This window comes from Pan troglodytes, chromosome 11 (genome assembly GCF_028858775.2).
Source record: "Pan troglodytes isolate AG18354 chromosome 11, NHGRI_mPanTro3-v2.0_pri, whole genome shotgun sequence".
In the NCBI taxonomy this organism is placed as follows: Eukaryota; Metazoa; Chordata; class Mammalia; order Primates; family Hominidae; genus Pan; species Pan troglodytes.
Genome location: NC_072409.2, coordinates 78,405,791 through 78,425,993, shown reverse-complemented (window position 1 = coordinate 78,425,993; position 20,203 = coordinate 78,405,791). Strand labels below are relative to the sequence as shown.

At 44.1% G+C, this 20,203-nt stretch overlaps 1 protein-coding gene across 4 annotated transcripts in view; it reads right to left on the bottom strand.

Moving 5' to 3' along the window:
- The window catches only part of FBXO10 (F-box protein 10), a 66,697-nt gene extending 47,634 nt beyond the window's left edge, over positions 1-19,063 (bottom strand). For 2 of the 4 annotated variants that reach the window (XM_009456634.5, XM_016960890.4), the window contains exon 1: positions 17,557-19,063. In XM_009456634.5, coding sequence (XP_009454909.3) covers positions 17,557-17,973 — 417 coding nt within the window. In that variant the 5' untranslated portion in view covers positions 17,974-19,063. Of the gene's footprint in view, positions 1-16,869; positions 17,010-17,237 lie in introns of all 4 variants that reach the window. The other 2 variants (XM_063788555.1, XM_063788556.1) reach the window with 2 other exon arrangements.
- Positions 19,064-20,203: the final 1,140 nt, after the last annotated feature.

Sequence of the window (20,203 nt, the reverse complement as noted above, 5' to 3'; positions counted from 1 at the left end):
GTTTTTAAGTAAACGAATAAGCAGAAATGAGCCCCCATCATGCCCCCACCTCAAATTTTAGGTGAATAATTAATGTATCACCCATTAGGTGATAGCAACCATTTGCTGTCATAGCTAATAACAATGTGAGATAGAAGGAATTAAGCACTACTGCAGCTTATAGAGATCAAGAAGAAAGAAAATCTTTTTTTTGTTTTGAGATGGAGTTTCGCCCTTGTTGCCCAGGCTGGAGTGCAATGGTGTGACCTCAGCTCACCGCAACCTCCACCTCCCAGGTTTAACTGATTCTCCTGCCTCAGCCTCTCGAGTAGCTGCGATTACAGACGCGCACCACCACGTCCGGCTAATTTTTTGTATTTTTAGTAGAGACGGGGTTTCACCATGGTCAGGTTTGTTTTGAACTCCTGACCTCAGGTGATCCGCCCGCCTCGGCCTCCCAGAATGCTGGGATTACAGGCATGAGCCACCGCGCCTGGCCGAAAAAAGAAAATCTTTAAGCCAGACTTAGTAGGACCTCCCATAGCAGTGATTCTTTAATCGTGGCTCTTCAGTCATCACCTGAGAATCACCTGGGGCCTATTCCTAGCTTCATCTCAGACCTCCAGAATCAGAATCTCTGGAGTGGAACCAATTATGTGCATTTTTAACAAGCTCCCTGGTGATTGTGATAAAGGGCCCCACCCACACTTTGATGCAGCATCCTTCTTCCTCAGCTTCAACCCTTTCAGTGAAGCAGCTGTCTCTGTATCATGCAAAGACCAATCATTTCAAAGCCAGAAGACCTGGGGTCAAGTTGCAGGTGACCTTGAACAAGTCACTTAACCTCTCTGGGCCTCAGGTTCCTCATATATAAACTGGGGACCTTGATAGCACCCCAAAGGCTTGCTGTGATGATTAAAAAATTGAATGCACATTATATTGGGAATCAATGCTCTTCATCAACTGCTTCCAGTTTTCTTTCCTTCTGGGCACATGACAAGATTGTACATCTGATCCCTCCTGAGGTCAAATGGGGCCACAAGACTAGTACTAACCAATGGGTTTTGAGTAGAAGAGATGTGCGTTACTTCTCGACTAGAGCACTTCATTGCCTATGCAAGATCATCCACAGCTTGCTTTTCTCTGTGGCACAGCAACTGGCAACATTTGAGATGACGGTTACTCTAGGAACCTGGATCCTTAAATGATTAGAGTAAGCAGAGATCCCGACCAAGCCAAGATGGACAAACACCATGCATGAAAAATACACCTTTGTTTGGGTTAAGGCACTAAGAACTTGCAGATTGTTTGTTACCATAGCAGAGGCTGAAAGAGCATATGAAACTCTAAAGGGCATTATTATAAAGCCCTCGGACACCTTGAGATTGACTTCACTACTCTTCCCCAGGTGGTGTCAGTTCTGACCCCTTGGAGCCACTGGTGCTCGACCCTCTTTCACAAGTTGCATGATGGGAAAGGCCCTGAATGCCAGACTAAGAAGCTTGTACTTGTCTATTATAGATTCCTCAGAAGGGAAGTGGCCTGATCAGAGCTATATTTTAAGGAGATCCATCCAGGAGAGGTATTTAGGTGGAACAGTGAGGGCAGGAACTCACAATTTTGCAAATATTAATTATAATTTCTTTCCCTTAGGATGATGTGAGGGTGTCTGGGGGATTTGGGGCCAAGCCATCTGACGTAGAAACTACTGGAGCTTCGGTTTCTTGGGGTTCCAAGAAGCCCACCTATAGTAGGAAGCACATGGTTTAGTCACTGGCCTCTCAGGGGAAGGGGGATTTCCTAGCAGGTTACTGTCAACCCTTCAGCATTTGTTTTCCCCCAAACTTGCCTGTGTACCCAACTCCAGGGCTCTGTATCTAGAATGAAGCCAACAATTGCCCCCTCTTGACTCCGAGCACACATGCACATTTCCTATCATTCCATTTGGCTTTATTTACTATATCTTTACACTAATCCATGGAGATTCATGAAACAACAGGGATTTCTTAGAACAAGGTAACACTTTTTATTTTATTTTATTTTTTTAATGCATTCAAGTTTTGCCTTTCCGTTTTACCACTGGGGCCTCTGCATGTGGAATTAAAAGTAACAAATGTCCCCAGAGCCTGTGCACCTGGAGTGTGATGCCTGTAAAGAACTGAAAAAACAATGATGGAAGCCTGTCTGGGATGGAGGGAGTATGGCCTGAAGTAGGCCCCAAGTGGTTCCGTTTTTTGATTAAAAAAACTTTTTATTTTGCCGGGCGCGGTGGCTCATGCCTGTAATCCCAGCACTTTGGGAGGCCGAGGCAGGCAGATCATGAGGTCAGGAGATTGAGACCATCCAGGCTAACACGGTGAAACCCCATCTCTACTAAAAATACAAAAAATTAGCCGGGCATGGTGGTGGGCACCTGTAGTCCCAGCTACTCAGGAGGCTGAGACAGAAGAATGGTGTGAACCCAGGAGGCGGAGCTTGCAGTGAGCCGAGATCGTGCCACTGCACTCTAGCCTGGGCGAAAGAGCAAGACTCCGTCTCAAAAAAACAAAACAAAACAAAACAAAACAAAGCCACCTTTTTTATTATTTTTTTTAAAGAAGTGAGGCCTCTCTGTGTTGCCCAGGCTGGAGTACAGTGGCAGGATCATAGCTCACTGCAGCCTCGAACTCCTGGCCACAAGTGATCCTCCCACCTTAGCCTCTCAAAATACTGTGATTACAGGCGTGAGTTACCATGCCCAGACTTGTTCCGTTTTTTATGGTCCCAAGAGTGTTAGAACTCAGAGTTTCTGTGTAGCACTCTCCTAACCTCCCACTGGAGGTATCCACATGCCTCTGGGCCACCTGGTGTCCCCAGCCTCAGTGGGAGAGAAGGAGGCAAGTCCCATAAGACTCGGCTCTCAACAAGCAGGCTCTCTGCTGCTGCCTCGCCCTGTGACTTCAGCACGTCCTTGAACCTTTCTGAACCTATTTCCTTGCCTCTAAACTGAGGCTGACAATGGCTGGCCTGATACACCTCATGCAGATTTTGACAATTTCCAGAGAAAAAAATCATTTATTCAACAAACATTCGTTGATTGCCTATGTGCCAAGCATTGTTCCAAGAACTGAAAAGCAGTAAATAAGGCAAAGTCCCTACCTTCAGAGACAGACAATAAATGAAAAAGATATTAACATAAATGCTATGAAGAGAAATAAAGCAGGTTAAGGGGTATATGTTCATGCATGTGCTATTTCAGACAGGGTTGTCAAGGAAGGTCTCTGAGGAAGTGACATTTGAATAGAGACCTGAATGACATTTAAAGCCATGGCATGGACTGAGATCACTGGTGAAGGAGTTAAGAGAGAGAAGCAATCTGATGAACAAGCCCTTGGCCAGTCTAACATCTCAACGGCATGAAATAGAAACACATCTGTAAAGGGGAAAGTGGGAACAACCTCCCTCACAGCACTGTCCAGAGCTCTGCACCTGTGAGGCCCTGAAAGGAAGGCTGCTGCTTTGTTCATTTGCTGTCTGTACTCCCACTGCTTCTGGGAAGGGTGGGCTCCATGTGCCCGTTCACCAAGCACCAAGATGGGCAGGCAGGCTGGGGTCAGGAATAAAAACATCCCTCAGGGATCTGCACTTGGGAGCTGTGTGGTGGGAGGAAGTGGCAACAGGGGAACGCTTTGGTATTAACAGTTGAGTATAAAGTGAAGCCCTTGCTTTGGCTCCCTGTAAGCTCTCTAATGTCTTGGTCGCTCACAAATTCTTTTGTGTGAGTGGATCTGTGAGGGGGCAGAGGGGACACAGGAAGTGCTGAGTTATTCCACAGGGATGAACCACGGGAAAAGGGAAACACACCTGTGGACCCAGAGCGCCAGGTGACAGAGCCTGGGCACCTCTAGGAGGAAATTCCCTGTGGAATTAAATGTTTTTCTTCATTTATTGTCTGTCTCCCCTGAGTAAAATGTAAGCTCCTGAAGGGCAGAAACTTTGCATCACTGCTTTGCACTATGCCCAGAACTATACCTGGCGCATAGCAGGTGCTCAACAATCATTTACTGAATAAATAATCACCTCATCATTATCTGGTATATTAGCATAGCTGAGACTACTCAAATCATTAGCAATAGATTCCCTGCTGCCACACAGATCCCTGTGGAATAAAAAAAGAAGTAAATAAGAACCCAAGTATGTATTCAACACTTGCTGTGTATAAGACCAAGTGGTTAGCACCTTGTGAGTCAGTGGGAATCAGATAAAGACCCTGCTCTCAAGTCTGGCAGAACAAAGATATGTCTACCAAAAAACACCCAAAAGACAAAAAGAAAACCAAAGAAATCCCACAATTCAAGGGGAAAAATGCTTAGTGCCTGATATGGTTTGGCTGTGTCCCCACCCAAAATCTCATCTAGAATTATACTCCCCATAATCCCCATGTGTCAGGGGTGTGACCAAGTAGAGATAACCGGATCATGAAGGCGGTTCCCCATGCTGTTCTCATGATAGTGAGTGAGTCTCACAAGATCTGATGGTTTTATAAGCCATCTGGCATTTCCCCTGCTTGCACTCATTCTCTCTCCTGCCACCCTGTGAAGAGGTGCCTTCTGCCATGATTGTAAGTTTTCTGAGGCCTCCCCAGCCATGCAGAACTGTGAGTCAATTAAACCTCTTTTGTTTATAAATTACCTAGTTGTGGGTATTTCTTAACAGCAGCATGAGAACAGACTAATACAGTAAATTGGTACTACAGAGAGTGGGGTGCTGCTGTAAAGATACCTGAAATGTGGAAGCGACTTTGGAACTGGGTAACAGGCAGAGGCTGGAATGGTTTGGAGGGCTCGGAAGAAGACAGAAAAATGTGGGAAAGTCTGGAACTTCCTAGAGACTTAGAGGGCTCAGAAGACAAGAAGATGTGGGAAAGTTTGGAGCTTCTTAGGGACTTGTTGAATGGCTTTGATCAAAATGCTGATAGTGACATGGACCATGAAGTCCAGGCTGAGGTGGTCTCAGATGGAGATAAGGCACTTCTTAGGAACCGGAGTAAAGGTAACTCTTGCTATGCAAAGAGACTCACAGCATTTTGTCCCTCCCCTAGAGATTTGTGGAACTTTGAACTTGAGAGAAATGATTTAGGGTATCTGGCAGAAGAAACTTCTAAACAACAAAGCATTCAAGAGGAAGCAGAGCATAAAAGTTTGGAAAATTTGCAGGAGATCATTTTGGAACTTTAAGGTTTAATAACTGGCCTATTGGATGTGATAGAAAAGAAAACCCCATTTTCTGGGGAGAAATTCAAGCCCAATGCAGAAATTTGCACAAGTAATGAGGAATGTTAACCACCAAGATAATGCGGAAAATGTCTGCAGGGCATGTCAGAGAACTTCAAGGCAGCCCCTCCCATCACAGGCCCAAGGCCTAGGAGGGAAAAATGGTTCCATGGGCCTGGGCCAGGCACAGGGACCCTCTGCTCTGTGCAGCCTTGGGACATGGTACCCTGCATCCCAGCTGCTTCAGCTGCAGCCGTGGCTAAAAGGGGCCAAGGTACAGCTTGGGCCATTGCTTCAGAGGGTGCAAGCCCTACTCATTGGTGGCTTCCACATGGTGTTGAGCCTGTGGGTGCACAGAAGTCAAGAACTGAGGTATAGAAACCTCTACTTAGATTTTAGAGCATGTATGGAAACAGCTGGATGTCCAGGAAGAAGTTTGCTGCAGGGGTGGAGCCCTCATGGAGAACACCTGCTTGGGCAGTATAGAAGGGAAATGTGGGGTCGGGGCCCCCACACAGAGTCTCCACGGGGGCACTGCCCAGTGGAGCTGTGAGAAGAAGGTCACCATCCTCCAGACCCCACAATGGCAGATCCACTGAGAGCTTGCATCATGTGCCTGGAAAAGCTGCAGACACTCAACACCAGCCTGTGAAAGCAGCCAGGAGGTGGGCTGTATCCTGCAAAGCCACAGGGGTGGAGCTGCCCAAGGCTGGGAGCCCACCTTTTGCATCAGCATAACCTGGATATGAGACATGCAGTCAAAGGAGATCATTTTGGAACTTTAAGGTTTAATAACTAACCTATTGGATTTTGGACTTGCATAGGGCCTGTAGCCCCTTTGGCCAATTTCTCCCATTTGGAATGGGTATATTTACCCAATGTCTGTACCCCCACTGTATTTAGGAAGTAACTAGCTTGCCTTTGATTTTACAGGCTCATAGGCAGAAGGGACTTGCCTTGTCTCAGATGAGACTTTGGACCTGGACTTTTGGGTTAATGCTGGAATGAGTTAAGACTTTGGGGTACTGTTGGAAAGGAATGACAGTGTTTTGAAATATGAAGACATGAAATTTGGGAGGGCCCAGGGGCAGAATGATAATGGTTTGGCTGTGTCCCCACCCAAAATATCATCTTGAATTATAATTCCCACAATCCCCATTTGTCAGGGGAGAGACCATGTAGAGGTAATTGGATCATGGGGCACGGTTTCCCCCATGCTGTTCTCGTGATAGTGAGTCCCATGAGATCTGATGCTTTTATAAGTCTCTGGAATTTCCCCTGCTTGCACTCATCTCTCTCCTGCCACCCTGTGAAGAGGTGCCTTTCACCATGACTGTAAGGTTCCTGAGGCCTCCCCAGCCATGTGGAACTGTGAGTCAATTAAACCTCTTTTCTTTATAAATTAGTCTCAGATATTTCTTCATGGCAGCATGAGCACAGACTAACACAGTGCCATAAAAAAGGGGAAGCCCTTGTTTAAAGAACAAAAATGTGACCTCCAGCTAGGGAAACAAACCAATAATAATGGAAGACAACAAAAACAGCAGCAGGTAGCTTTTACTCAGTACTGCTATTTGAGGGGCACAATATTAAGTGCTTTTCATGCATTATTTCATCCTATTCCCTGAAGATCTCTTCAAGCCTTACACCTCAAAATGTGCTCCCAGGACCTAGGAGCTTGTTAGAAGTGGCAGACATTGGGCACCACCTTGTACCTCCTGGATCAGATTTGGCATTTTAACAACATCACCAGGGAACTGATGTGCACCCTAAATTTGAGAAGCAATGACTGAAATTAATACTGTCTTCATTTTTCAGTTCAAGAAACTAAACTTATGTGACAAATGGCTTGCCCCAATCACTCGTTAGAGAGGTGCAGAACCACTGAAGCCCAGCCCGTCCCCAGAGACTCTTGTTTTTAACCACTAAGCCAAGCTTCATGGAGGAGCTGGTATCTGAATTGGACTCTGAAATTTGCATAGGACTGGGACATTCAGAGGAGGAAGAAAGGGGGCTATAGCAGAGGAAACAGCATCAGCAAAAGCTCCTGAGATAGAAAACCTTCAGCTGGGCTTAGGACATGTTGGGAGGTTCAGTCTGGCTGCAGCTCCAGGAGTCTGAAGGGATCAGTGAGAAAAGCCACCTGTATTAGTTCACATGGAACACCCTTAGCCAAAGGTAAACAGTTTCTAGTTAATTTGGGGGACCATGGGGAGCTGCCATGAGTCCCAGCACAAAAGGCCCTATGCGTGCTGAAATGACTCTGACAAAAGGGACCCAACAGGCTTCATTCACACTCTAGTTTGGGCTCTGCCTCTCCCTTGCAGACTAATCATGACGGCAGGTGACTTAACTCTTGTTTCACATTTGTATAACCAGGGAAACACACTTTCTACCTACAGAGGGCCATACTAGTATCAAAGTGTTGGAATTTCGTTTCTAATAAAAAAGTAAGATTAGCCAGGCATAGTGGTGGGCACCTGTAATCCCAGCTACTTGGGAGGCTGAGGCAGAGAATCGCTTGAACCTGGGAGGTGGAGGTTGCAGTAAGCTGAGATCACGCCACTGCACTGCAGCTTGGACAACAAAGTGAGACTCTGTCTCGGAAAAAAAAAAAAAAAAAAAGTGGAAAAAAAAAATCAAGGGCTGCTCAGAACCCTATTTAGTATTGACAGGAAAAGAAAAAATTTCTCTTCCAACATTATGAGGCACACAAGCCTCACAGGCACAGCGTAAATAACTACAAACTGTATTAACTGAGCAACTGTAATGGATTAATGATTTAAAATCTTTCTTCAAATCAAAGTAAATGTCCCTAGTTTTGTGGAGTAAACTGTTCTAAAGTAATAGTAAAATATTATAACCCCAAAGAGCCCTGTACACACACCTACACACACCATCGGAAATGAGACGAAACTTAAATTTGAAGATGAGAAAAACTTCAGCTGGGCTTTTCATCATTTCTTCAAACCGTAGCTCTCTTCAGCGTGAGAAATAACCATCTGTTTCTTATTTTCAGCTTTGAAATTTGATGACATAAACCAGAAAGCTGTGTTCTGATGGTGCTTTCTGAGTGGGCTTGGAGCCATAAGGACCCTCTCTCCTTTCAATGCACTGCCTGTTCATTTTGGTTTACTTAGGAGACAGAAGGGGAGTTGCAGGGGGGTCCCCAGATCCAGGTTTTAGTACTGATTCTCACATAAATTTATTGCATGTCCTTGAAGGGGCAGGCAAAGGTGTTTTGAGGGCTTACTAAATGCCAGGTGCTTTTTATATGTCTTTTTTTTTTCTTTTTTTCTTTTTTTTTTTTTGAGACAAGGTCTTGCTTTGTCACCCAGATTGGAGTGCAGTGATGTGATCTTGGCTCACTACAGCCTCAATCTCCTGGGCTCAAGTGATCTTCCAGCCTCAGCCTCCTGAGTAGCTGGGACTATGGGCACACGCTACCACACCCAGCTAAATTTTTTTTTTTTTTTTTAGAGATGAGGTCTCACTATGTTGCCCAGGCTAGTCTCAAAGTCCTGGGCTCAAGCGATCCTCCTGCCTCAGCCTCCCAAAGTGCTGGGATTATAGGCGTGAGCCACCATGCCCAGCCTTACATATCGTCTTAATGAGCACTTATAACAACCAAAACGTAGTATGCTTATCCTCAATTCCTATGAGTAAACATTTATTGTGTGGTAATATTTTAGTGCATAACAATTGCAGGATCAAATTCATTCTTATTTCATGATCTGTGAGTTTATATATATGTGATGGTGGGGCTAGAAGTTCCTATATCATCACTTCACAAGTTAGGAACCCCAGTACTCCAAGAAAGGAACTAGGAGGCACCATGCCTGGCTAATTTTTGCATTTTTAGTAGAGATGGGGTTTCATCATGTTGGCCAGGCTGGTCTTGAACTCCTGACCTCAGGTGATCCGTCCGCCTCGGCCTCCCAAAGTGCTGGGATTCCAGGCATGAGCCACTGCACCTGGCCTTAGCTATGTCTGCCCAGCACCTTCCCTCTTCTGCGTCCTCAGGGGAACCCTGCTTCTACTCTATTTAGTCCTGCTGGGGCTGCCACTGAGAGTGTTGCAGTCCTCTACCTCACAGGATGGATACTTGACCCAAAGAAGACAGTAAGAATCCCCCATCCTCTTGCAAGGAATGGGGCAACTCAAAAGAGTCCATATGAGGAATGAAGCCAAACTCAGACAATTAAGGTGAGAGACTGCAAGAGATCAAAGGGCCAGGGACACAGTAACATTTTCTTTTTAAAGCCAACTGATGTTCTTTTTCAAGTTCAGATACTTTAAGCTGATCACCTACAAGCAAACAAATCCTGACAAATACAGTTTTCTCAAGTAAATGATTATTATTATTATTATTTTTGAGATGGAGTCTTGCTCTGTTGCCCAAACTGGAGTACAATGGCGCGATCTTGGCTCACTGCAACTGCCACCTCCTGGATTCAAGTGATTCTCCTGCCTCAGCTTCTCGGGTAGCTGGGATTACAGCCGCCTGCCACCACGCCTGACTAATTTTTGTATTTTTAGTAGAGATGGGGTTTCACCATGCTGGCCAGGCTGGTCTCGAACTCCTGACCTCAGGCGAACCGCCCACCTCAGCCTCCTAAAGTGCTGGGATTACAGGTGTGAGCCACTGGCACACATCCCCACCCACCCAATTTACTTTGTTTTCAAGAAACCAATTTACTTTGTTTTCTCAGGTAAATTCTTTACTCTCTTCCTTTTTCTCTCTGTAGGCTAGTAAGACTCCAATCAAAGTTGATACATTGTATTTACATCTCCTCTACCCTAAGGTGGAAAAAGGATAAACGGAGTTCATGTGGTCTAAGGTCGGAGTTCATGTGGTCTAAGGTCAGAGTTCATGTGGTCTAAGGTCGGAGTTCATGTGGTCTAAGGTCGCTGTACTGTCTGTCCAAAAGAGCAAGGATAGTCACCACTTATATAACGGAAATCTATCAACTTTGGTCAAATTGAAATTTCAAGCATAACCATTAAGAAAAAGTGTATAACATCCACATTAGTAGAAAAAAAAGGTGAATGATGAAAAATAGCTCCAAAGAAGGGAAGACAGCTGTAATGAAATGGAGAACTGTCAGCACAAACAGATTGAGAGCATAAAATAAGGCAGACCTAAACAAAAATACATCAGTGGTGCTATTAATGAAAATGGACTAAATGTTCTAATTAAAAGACAAAGAAAGTCAGGGTTTTCCCTGACTTTAAAACTTCCTTATAAGTTTTCCCAGGGTTTAAAAAACCAAAACCCAATTATATGCTATTCATAAGAGACTTACCTAAAACACAGTTACAGAAAAGATGCAACTAATGGAAAAAAAATACCTTGTGTAGATTTTTAAAAAGATGGCATAGCTACACTATCAGGTAAAGTATAAGGCAAAAAAAAAAAAAAATTATTAGAAACAAAAAAGGCAGCTTCATAATGATAAAAAGTGAATTAAGAATTAAGAATTAAGAAGATAAAACAACTTTATATTTGTATATGCACCTGATAATACGGCCTTACAGATATAAAGCAAAAAAAAAAAATTAAAAGATGAAGTAGACAAATTCATAATTATACTTGGATATTTAAACACATCCCTCTATAATTCATAGGAAAAAAAAAACACCCAGTAAGGATAAAGAAGATTTGAACACCATTAACAAACTTGATCTAATGGCATTTCATTGGACATTGAATCCAATAACTGTAGAATACACTTTACTTTCAAACACACATGGAACATTTATAAAAACTGACCATAAACAGAGCTCTAACAGAAGTATCAAGAAATTTCAAAGGATTAAAATTATACAGCTTCAAGCACAGTGGCTCATACCTGTAGTCCTACCAGCTACCTGGGGAGACTGAGGCAGGAGGATTGCTTGAGCCAGGAGTTCAAGGCTGCAGTTAGCTATGATCACACCACTGTACTCCAATGTGGGAGACAGTGAGACTGTCTCAAAAACAAACAAACCAACCAACCAAAAACAGAACAAGCTCACTGACCACAGTCATAATTAGTCATAAATAAAGGATAATTAGAAAATGTTAGTATGTTTGGATATTACAAAACACATTTCTCGAATATAATATCTATTGGTTAAAGAAAGAATTACAATGGAAATTAGAATATTTTTAGAAATAAACAACAAAGAAGGCTGGGCGCAGTGGCTCATGCCTGTATCCCAGCATTTTGGGAGGCCAAGGCAGGTGGAACACCTGAGGTAAGGAGTTCGAGACCCGCCTGAGCAACATGGTAAAACCCTGTCTCTACTAAAATACAAAAACATTAGCTGGGCATGGTGGTGCATGCCTGCAATCCCAGCTACTTGGGAGGCTGAGGAGGCAGGAGAATCCCTTGAACCCGGGAGGTGGAGGTTGCAGTGAGCCGAGATTGTGCCATTGCACTCCAGCCTGGGCAACAAGAGTGAAAGTCTGTCTTGGAAAAAAAAAAAGAAAAGAAATAAACAACAGAGATACCACATATCAAAACTTGTGAACTCCTGCTGAAACAGAATTTGGAAAAAAATGTATAACCTTAAATAGAAAGAATCAAAAAGATAAAAATTAATGAAACTAAACATCAATTTCAAGAAGTCAGAAAAAGAACAAAATAAATCCAAGGAAAATAGAAGAGAAAAATAAAGAACAGAGCAGAACTTATGAAACAGAAAACAAATTTATTATGAAGACTATCACTGATGATAAAAGCAGGTTCTCTGAAAAGAACCTCTACTAAAACCAAAGAAGAAGGAAAAAAAAGCATTAAAATGAAATCAGAATGAAAGAGGGGATATCTCTATAGATGCTGTACACCAAAGGATAAGAAAATATTATAAACGGCCAGGTGCGGTGGCTCACGCCTGTAATCCCAGCACTTTGGGAGGCTGAGGCAGGTGAATCACGAGGTCAAGAGATGGAGACCATCCAGACCAACGTGGTGAAACTCTGTCTTTACTAAAAATACAAAAAATTAGCTGGGCGTGGTGGCACGTGCCTGTAGTCCCAGCTACTCAGGAGGCTGAGGCAGGAGAATCGCTTGAAACCGGAAGGCGGAGGTTGCAGTGAGCTGAGATTGCGCCACTGCAGTCCAGCCTGGCGACAGGGCAAGACTCCGTCTCAAAAAAAAAAAAAAAAAAATTATAAACAACTTTATATAAATAAATATGAAGGGATAAACTCCTAGGAAAATATTACTTAGTTAAGAAATTATAAAAACAAAATCACCCTAGAACCATTAAAGACATTGAGTCTGTGGTCAAAAATAAGATTGCAAAGAAAACACACCTGCAAGCCCAGGTGGCTTCATCACCAAGTTCTATCATACATTCAAGGGACAAAGAAGGGGAAACTAAAATGGATGGTGGAAGAGGATGATATGGGTATTTGTTAGATTTCTGGACCAACTGCAGCAGCAAGGGTTGTAATTTGTCTCACTAATCTTCCTCTTATAAGTTTTCCCAGGATTTGTGACTAACCAGAATCCTGGAGAAGCTGTACCTGGATACAGTGAACTTAATATAAGAAGCAAGCCTATCTGTATGGTACAAGAAGTGGACTGTGGAGAATACTACTGGTTCCATCCAGATCATCTTTACTGGTTAGCACACCTGTCACTGAGATGTGGTGTCAGCTGAGAACAACTCACAGATGTCCCTTTCTCCAGAAAACTGCAACTGCCCCCTCACCAGGCTGTGCCTCTCCTCCCCCAATCCAGCTTTCCTCATACTCCTCTTCCTGAGCGCTTCTCCCACAGTCTCACTTGAACAAGAATCTCTATTTTATGCCCTGCTTCTACAGAATGGGATCGAAGATATCACCATTTAAGAGGGTGAAAAGAGAGCCATATATATATATATATATATATTTCCTTATTGAAAAATCAATTTAAAAAATTTAAAAATGGCAAGAGACATGAATAGACAGTTCACAAAAGAGGCAATCCAATTAACCAACAAAAAACTGCTCAAGGGCTGGGCATGGTAGCTCACACCTGTAATCCCAGCACCTGGGGAGGCTGACATGGGAGAATAGTTTGAGTCCAGGAGTTTGAGACCAGCCTGGAAAATATGGCAAGACCTGGTCTCTACAAAAAAAAATAAAATAATTATCTGGCTGTCCCAGCTGCTCAGGGGGCTGAGGTGGGAGAGATCTCTTGAGCCTAGGAGGTTGAGGCTACAGTAAGCCATGATCACGCCACTGCAATCCAGCCTGGGTGACAAAGCAAGACCCTGTTTCCAAAAAAAAGAAAAAAGAAAAAAGTGCTCAACCTCAAGAGTAACCAAGGAGAGCAAGTTAAAACCACAAGAAATATCAAGACACACACATGAAAATAGTTAAAATATTAAAACCAATAAAAGCAACTATTTGCCAGGATATGAAGCAATTGGAACTCTCATATACTCCTGGTAGGAAAGTAAACTGTTCGACACTATCTAGTAAAGCAATTGTACTCTAACATATATAACCTAAAGAAACTTGTTCAAATACATCAGAAAATATCTAAGGATGTACTTGGCAGTCAGAAACTATAAGCAACTCAAGTATCCATCAACCACAGGATGAATACATCTATTGTGACACAGTCATACCATGAAACACTGTTGGCAACAAAAATAAGTGAGGCCGCCACATGGATGCATCTCACAAACAAGTTGAGCAAAAGAAGCAAAACACAAAATGCAAAAGTATGATTCTATATGTATGAAATTAAAAAACTTAAAACTATATTGTTTAGGGATATATACATAGGTGATGTAATTACAAAGAAAAGCAAAAAAAATGATTATCACAAGATGATTTCTTCTAGGGGAGGAAATTATGATTTGGAAGCAGGTACTGAGTATTGGCAATGTTCCAGTTCTTGACATGTTGGTGATTACGTGTGTATTTCCTTTAGAGTTATTTGCTAAACTATATATTGTGTTTTTTACCATGCATATTTGCTGTATTTCATATTCAAAAAGTTTAAAACAAATAAATGAAATAAATATACTGATTATTGTTTCTTAGAAAAATTGAGAAAACTAAAATCCTTTATTTTTAAATTAAAACCTTGCCTGCAAAATCCCTAACAGGGTACATGCCAAGTAAATTTTCCAGAATGCCTAAATCTGTGTGGCTCAGGGTGACCTGAGGACCCCTCTTTACATATGGAAAAGTAAGGTAAGTAGGCACCCAAAGTCCTGGGGTAGCTATCTTGTTGAAGGCTGTCATTCCTGAGAATCATCGGTAGGCAGAACCCTGGAGAGTATGTGGAACCAATTTGCCAAAGGGATTTGGGTTAAGGTTAAGAAGAGAAGGGACTGAGCCCACAAACTCTGATAAGAAGTTTGAAAACAGAGACATCTCTTGGGTGGTCTAGATGACCATGACCAAGGTTGCTAGCAGGAAGGGCCCCAAATGCCCTAAAAGAGAACTCTCCAGGACACCAGGGGAACCCAGCCTGGTGAAAAGCTCAACAAAAGCCCAGAGTGAGGTGCTTTGGGGAGAATGGCTGAGCACGCAAGCATAAATGAAACAAGCTCTAACCTTGGAAAACCAAGCATGGAATCATGCTGGCAGAGATTTGGTCCAATAAGGGCATTGAGCAGCAGTGATCACACATCCGTGGACTGTGTAGGACAGCTCTTCAACAGTTATGCCATATAGCTGTGTCAGGAATGACAATGTGTGTGGACTGCTCAGACAATGCAGTTCTCTCTCCTCTGGAGAGTGACAGTAAGACTGACCCCATTGGAATGTATAAGCCCCCAGAGAGGCTGGAGAAGGAGACACTGGAATTCTCACTAATAAGGACATTAGAGAGGACTTGGGAGTCTACTTAGAAAAAAATAAGGAAAGACAAGAGTGAATTTAAACCCAACTTGTGAAATGAGACACACATGTTACACATCTAAACTGAAATAGACAAAATCTTAATCAAATGTCTCTTTGTGTACATTCCTTTATGTATACAGTATCAAACATTTTAGACGAGTGGGAAACTAATAATCACTAAACTAAAAGTTTAGTTATTATTTAGTATTACCATGACAGGTAACTCAAGAATAGGTTCATTCATTAAGGCAAACTGAAAGAACAAAACACTTGTTCCATCTATTTCCTGACTGAAGCAGGTACAAGGAATTTGTTTACTTCACATCTTCCTGTGAAAAGCAAGTGATGTCTTCTTGGTTGCCCAGGACACCATCCCTCCCATCTCTGAGAGCTCTTGCTGACTCCCTATCTACATCATCAGAGCCCCCACTAATCTGCCCTCAGTTTTATCCCTGCCAAAGAATCTGAGGTCCCTAAGGCCAGAGTCTACGTATGTTTTTATCTATTTCTACTCACTCCCACTCCTCTTGGCACTGCCACCAATGCACGTTTATTGAAGGAAAAAAGGAGGGAGGGAAGGAAGGGATAGTGTAACTCCACTGCAACTGAAAGAAACCAGAGAACGGAAACTCATGGTGACCTGCTGACTGCTTGAGCATTTATTGCTTAACAGCTACTTGTGCGATCATAAAAATACAATTCCCCTGATAACCACGGCAACCAAAATGATGGCACTATGGTGAAGGCGGCTCTTCTCAGAAATCTAAAAACAATAATAGGCTTGAAACCAGAAAGACAAAGAAATCCAAGTGCTCCAGGGCAGAAGGAAATCCTTTCTTAAAAGCCCTGACAAAGCAGCTTTTTCTCCAGTCTCTCAAATCTCACCAGGCTCCAGCAAGGGCTCTGGAACTGGTGTGAGGGATCAGGAAACAATTCAGGCCTCTCTGTGTGCTCCTATCCCTGGAGGCCAGCTGTTACGAGGTAAGCTCACTGGGAGCTGCAGCTTATTGTTATTTTAAAATGTACTGAGAACGGGCAGGGAGATGGATATATATATAAAACATTATATAACCTCAAACTAACATAGCTAGCTCTGGAAAAAGCCCCTTGAGGACAGGGACCATGTGTGTCTTGTTCACAGCTCTATGTCCAGATCCTAGTAGGTGTACAAGACAGAGTAGGGGTTCCATATAGCTGCTGAATAAATGCGGAATGAGATTAGAACTGAGGGAAAGCACAGTGCCTGGTAAAAGGTCCATCCTCTCCACTACCCACTGCCAGCACTCTGTTGGGTCCTGAGCAAAATCAAAGTCCTGTCGTCCTTCTGGGTCCAGTCTCTCCATTTGCAAAGGAGACAGCTGGGTTAGATGGTTTCCCAGGCATCCTCCAGCTCTGACAGTCAATCACCGTACTGTGTTTTTTTTTCGGTGGCTACACATGCCTGGCACTTTTCTCTCCCCTCAGAGGGAATCTGATACCAATCTGCTCAAGTAAATTGATGTTCCCATCCAGCCTGACTCATATGGTAGGAACAACAGGTTCATATGCCAATTGTAAAAGAGAAGGCAAAGGGGGCCCAGAATGAGAAAAAGAAAAGGTCTTACAAACCAAAACGGCAGTTTTCAGGACTAAAAATATAGAAACAAATGTGATTATTCTGCTGAAAAAACCCTTCACGTGGGGCAATCTCTAGCTTACTAATAATGCTTATATTAACAGCATTATCTACTGAGGCTTTTGTGCCAGACACTGTGTGCTAAACCCTTTACAATTAATCCTCCCAGCAACCCATGAGCTTATTACCTCCTTTTCACAGATGAGGAATCAATCTGGCTGAAGGTCACAAAGCCAGTAAGTGGCAGAACTGTGATCTGAACCAGAGCTAACTGACTCCAGAGTTCTGGCTCCTCAAATGACTTTCCCCTCTGTTCTTCACTGTAGTCCTAAGAGCGAGGCAGGACAGGGGTTATCACTTTTTGTTTAAAGATGAAAAAACCGTCTGAGAGGCTTGAGATTTGCATAAAATACACAGTGGGTGCCCAGCCCCATATTTGCCCCTTGAGATTTGCATAAAATACAGTGGGTGCCCAGCCCCATATTTGCCGCTGCGTTCCTAGGTGAAGGCTCTTCCCATCCCAAGAGTCAGCTTCTTCTTCTTCGACTTTACTTACACACTCGAAAAATCTCAGGGCTGGAGGCACCGCGGAGATTCATGCTCCGCGTCCGGTAGTTTTACGGGAGGGTAAACCAAGGCACAGCTCTCCGTCGGCGCGCCTGAGCCTCCGGATGCCGGGAGACCGCGGAGCCGCGGGCGGCCTGAGGGTACGCCTCATGGTCCTGCCAGACCCCTGATGCCCGAAGCCCGACCAGACGCTCAGCCTCGGCCAGGACTGAGCGGCGCCTCCTGGGTCGGTCGCCTGGGGAAGCGCCCCGGGTCCCCTCCCCCGGCCGCCCAAGTTCGCCCGCAGCCTCTGCGCACCGGCCGCTTACCTCACAGGGCGCTCGCCCACCGCGGAGTCCGGGCCGCGGCCGCCGGTGCCCTGGAAGCCACCCGCCGCCCCCGCTGGAGCCGCAGCAGTCGGTAGGATTGCGGCGTGCGGCCAGCCCCGCCCGGGGGCGGACAGCTGCCTGGGGATCGTGCGGAGCCGCCGCCGTCATGTGACGCGCAAGGCGGCGAAGGATGCCGGGAGCAGCTGGCTGGCCGGGGCTGGGCTTCCCGACCACCGCGCAGAAAAGCTGTATCTGCAGGAGGGGCACCGGGAGGCGGGAGGAAGGCAGACGAGGAGGGGGCGCGTGGGGCTTCGGGTACTGCAAAGGCGAGCTTGCGGAAGGACGATTCAGGCTCGTGTTGCGTGGCCCCAGAAGGGGCAGAAATAGAACCAGTGGGTGGAAACTGCAGGGAGGCATGCTAAGGCCAATACAGTGTAAATAAGATTCCTGCGAGCACCAGTTATCTAACAGTATAAGGAGCAGTTTCCTGGGGTGCTAGGCACCCTGTAGATGAGCATGTAGGGTCTGGGTTCATTCACTGAACAAACTGACCATTGGCTACCTGCCAGACAATGTACTAGGAGTACATATTAAATTAGTTGTATGTATGGCGCTTAGCATAATGCCTGCCACAAAGTAAATGCTGTATGTTTGTTGCTGCTGGTGCCGTTACTATTATGGGCACAAAAGTGAACAAAGCAGATATGGTTCCTCTTCTCCTGAAGTTAATTCTGTAGTGGAGAAGGTAGACGGTAATCAAGTGTCATTTAAGCCAATATGTGTTTAAAATTGTAGAAAATGCACGGAAGGAGCTGTAATTTAAAAATAGGGGCCAGGTGTTCATGCCTGTAATCCCAGCGCTTTTGGAGGCCGAGGCTGGAGGAAAGATCACTTGAGCTCAGGAGTTCGAGGTTAACAGTGAGCCATGATTGTGCCACTGCACTCCAGCCTGGGTGACAGGGCGAGACTCTTGTTTCAAAAATAAAACTAAATAAATTAGGGACCAAGGAAGGGTAGTCAAGGAAGACCTCTCAGAGTAAGATAAAGAGTTAGCCAAATGGAAGAGGGGCAGGGTAAGCCCTGTGAAAACTCTTGGACCAGGTGGGTTGGGTTGGAGGAGAAAAGATCGCTCTTTGTGGAAATGGAAAACGTCTAGCTTGTCTGAAGCTTTTTAACGGGAAGAACAGTATAAGTGAGGTCAGAAAGGTAGGTAGGGGCCAGATCATGCAGCACTTAATAGGCCATGATAAGGATTTTAAAATTGTACGTAACAGGAAGCCATCGAAGGGGTGGAGGATTTGATACCTTTTAAAGCAGTATGTCAGCTACTATGTGAAGACAGGAGTTAAGAGTGGAAGCAGAGATTGGTAGCTTAACCTATTAACTGGGCCCATGGAGGTGCTATTTATCGAAATGGGAACTATTGTAAGGGGAATATATTTGGAAGCGGGGGGAGATCAAGAACTCCCATTTGAACTTGTTAAATTTGACACTGCCAGTTAGAATGACTATTAACAAAAAGACCAAAAAATAACAAATGCTGGTGAGGACATGGAGAAAAGGGAACTCTCATACACTGAATTATACAGCCAGTATAGAAAAATGCATGGAGGTTTCTCAAAAAAGTAAAACTAGAACTGCCATATGATCCAGCAGTCCCACTGCTGGATATTTATCCAGGAATGGAAATCAGTATGTCAAAGGTATGCCTGGATCCCCATGTTTATTGCAGCACTATTCGCAATAGCCAAGATATGGAAGCAACCTAAGTCTTCATCAACAGATGAATGGATAAAAAGAATGTGGCATATATACACAACAGAATACTATTCAGCCTGTCATTTGCAGCAACACAGATGGAACTGGAGGTCATTATGTAAAGTGAAATAAGCCACGCATAGAAAGACAAATATCGCATGTTCTCACTCATACGTGGGAGCTAAAAAGTTGATCTCATGCAGTTGGCAAGTAGAATGACAGTTACCAGAGGCTGGGAGGGGAAGGGGATAGAGAGAGGTTGGTTAATGGGTACAAACATGGATAGAAGGAATAAATTTTAGTGTTCGATAGCACAGTAGGGTGACTGTAGTTAACAATAATTTATTGTATATTTCAAAATAGCTAGATTTAAATGCTCCCAATACAAATAAATGATAAATTTTTGAGATGGATATCCTAAATACCCTGATTTGATCATTACGTATTGTATGCATGAGTCAAATATCACATGTACCCCATAAATATGTACAATTATCTATCAATTAAAAATAATTAATTTTGAGATGCCTGTGTGTCATCCAAGTAGAGTGATTAAAAAAGCAATTCACGGCTGGGCGTGGTGGCTCACGCCTGTAATCCCAGCACTTTGGGAGGTCGAACGGACGAATCACGAGATCAGGAGTTTGAGACCAGACTGACCAACATGGTGAAACGCCGTCTCTATTAAAAACACAAAAATTGGCTGGGTGTGGTGGCGCGTGCCTGTAATTCCAGCTATCAGGAGGCTGAGGCAGGAGAATCGCTTGAACCTGGGAGGTGGTGGTTGCAGTGAGCAGAGATCGTGCGCCACTGCACTCCAGCCTGAGTGGCAGAGTGAGACTGTGTCTCAAAAAAAAAAAAAAAAAGCAGTTCACTTGTAATCCCAGCT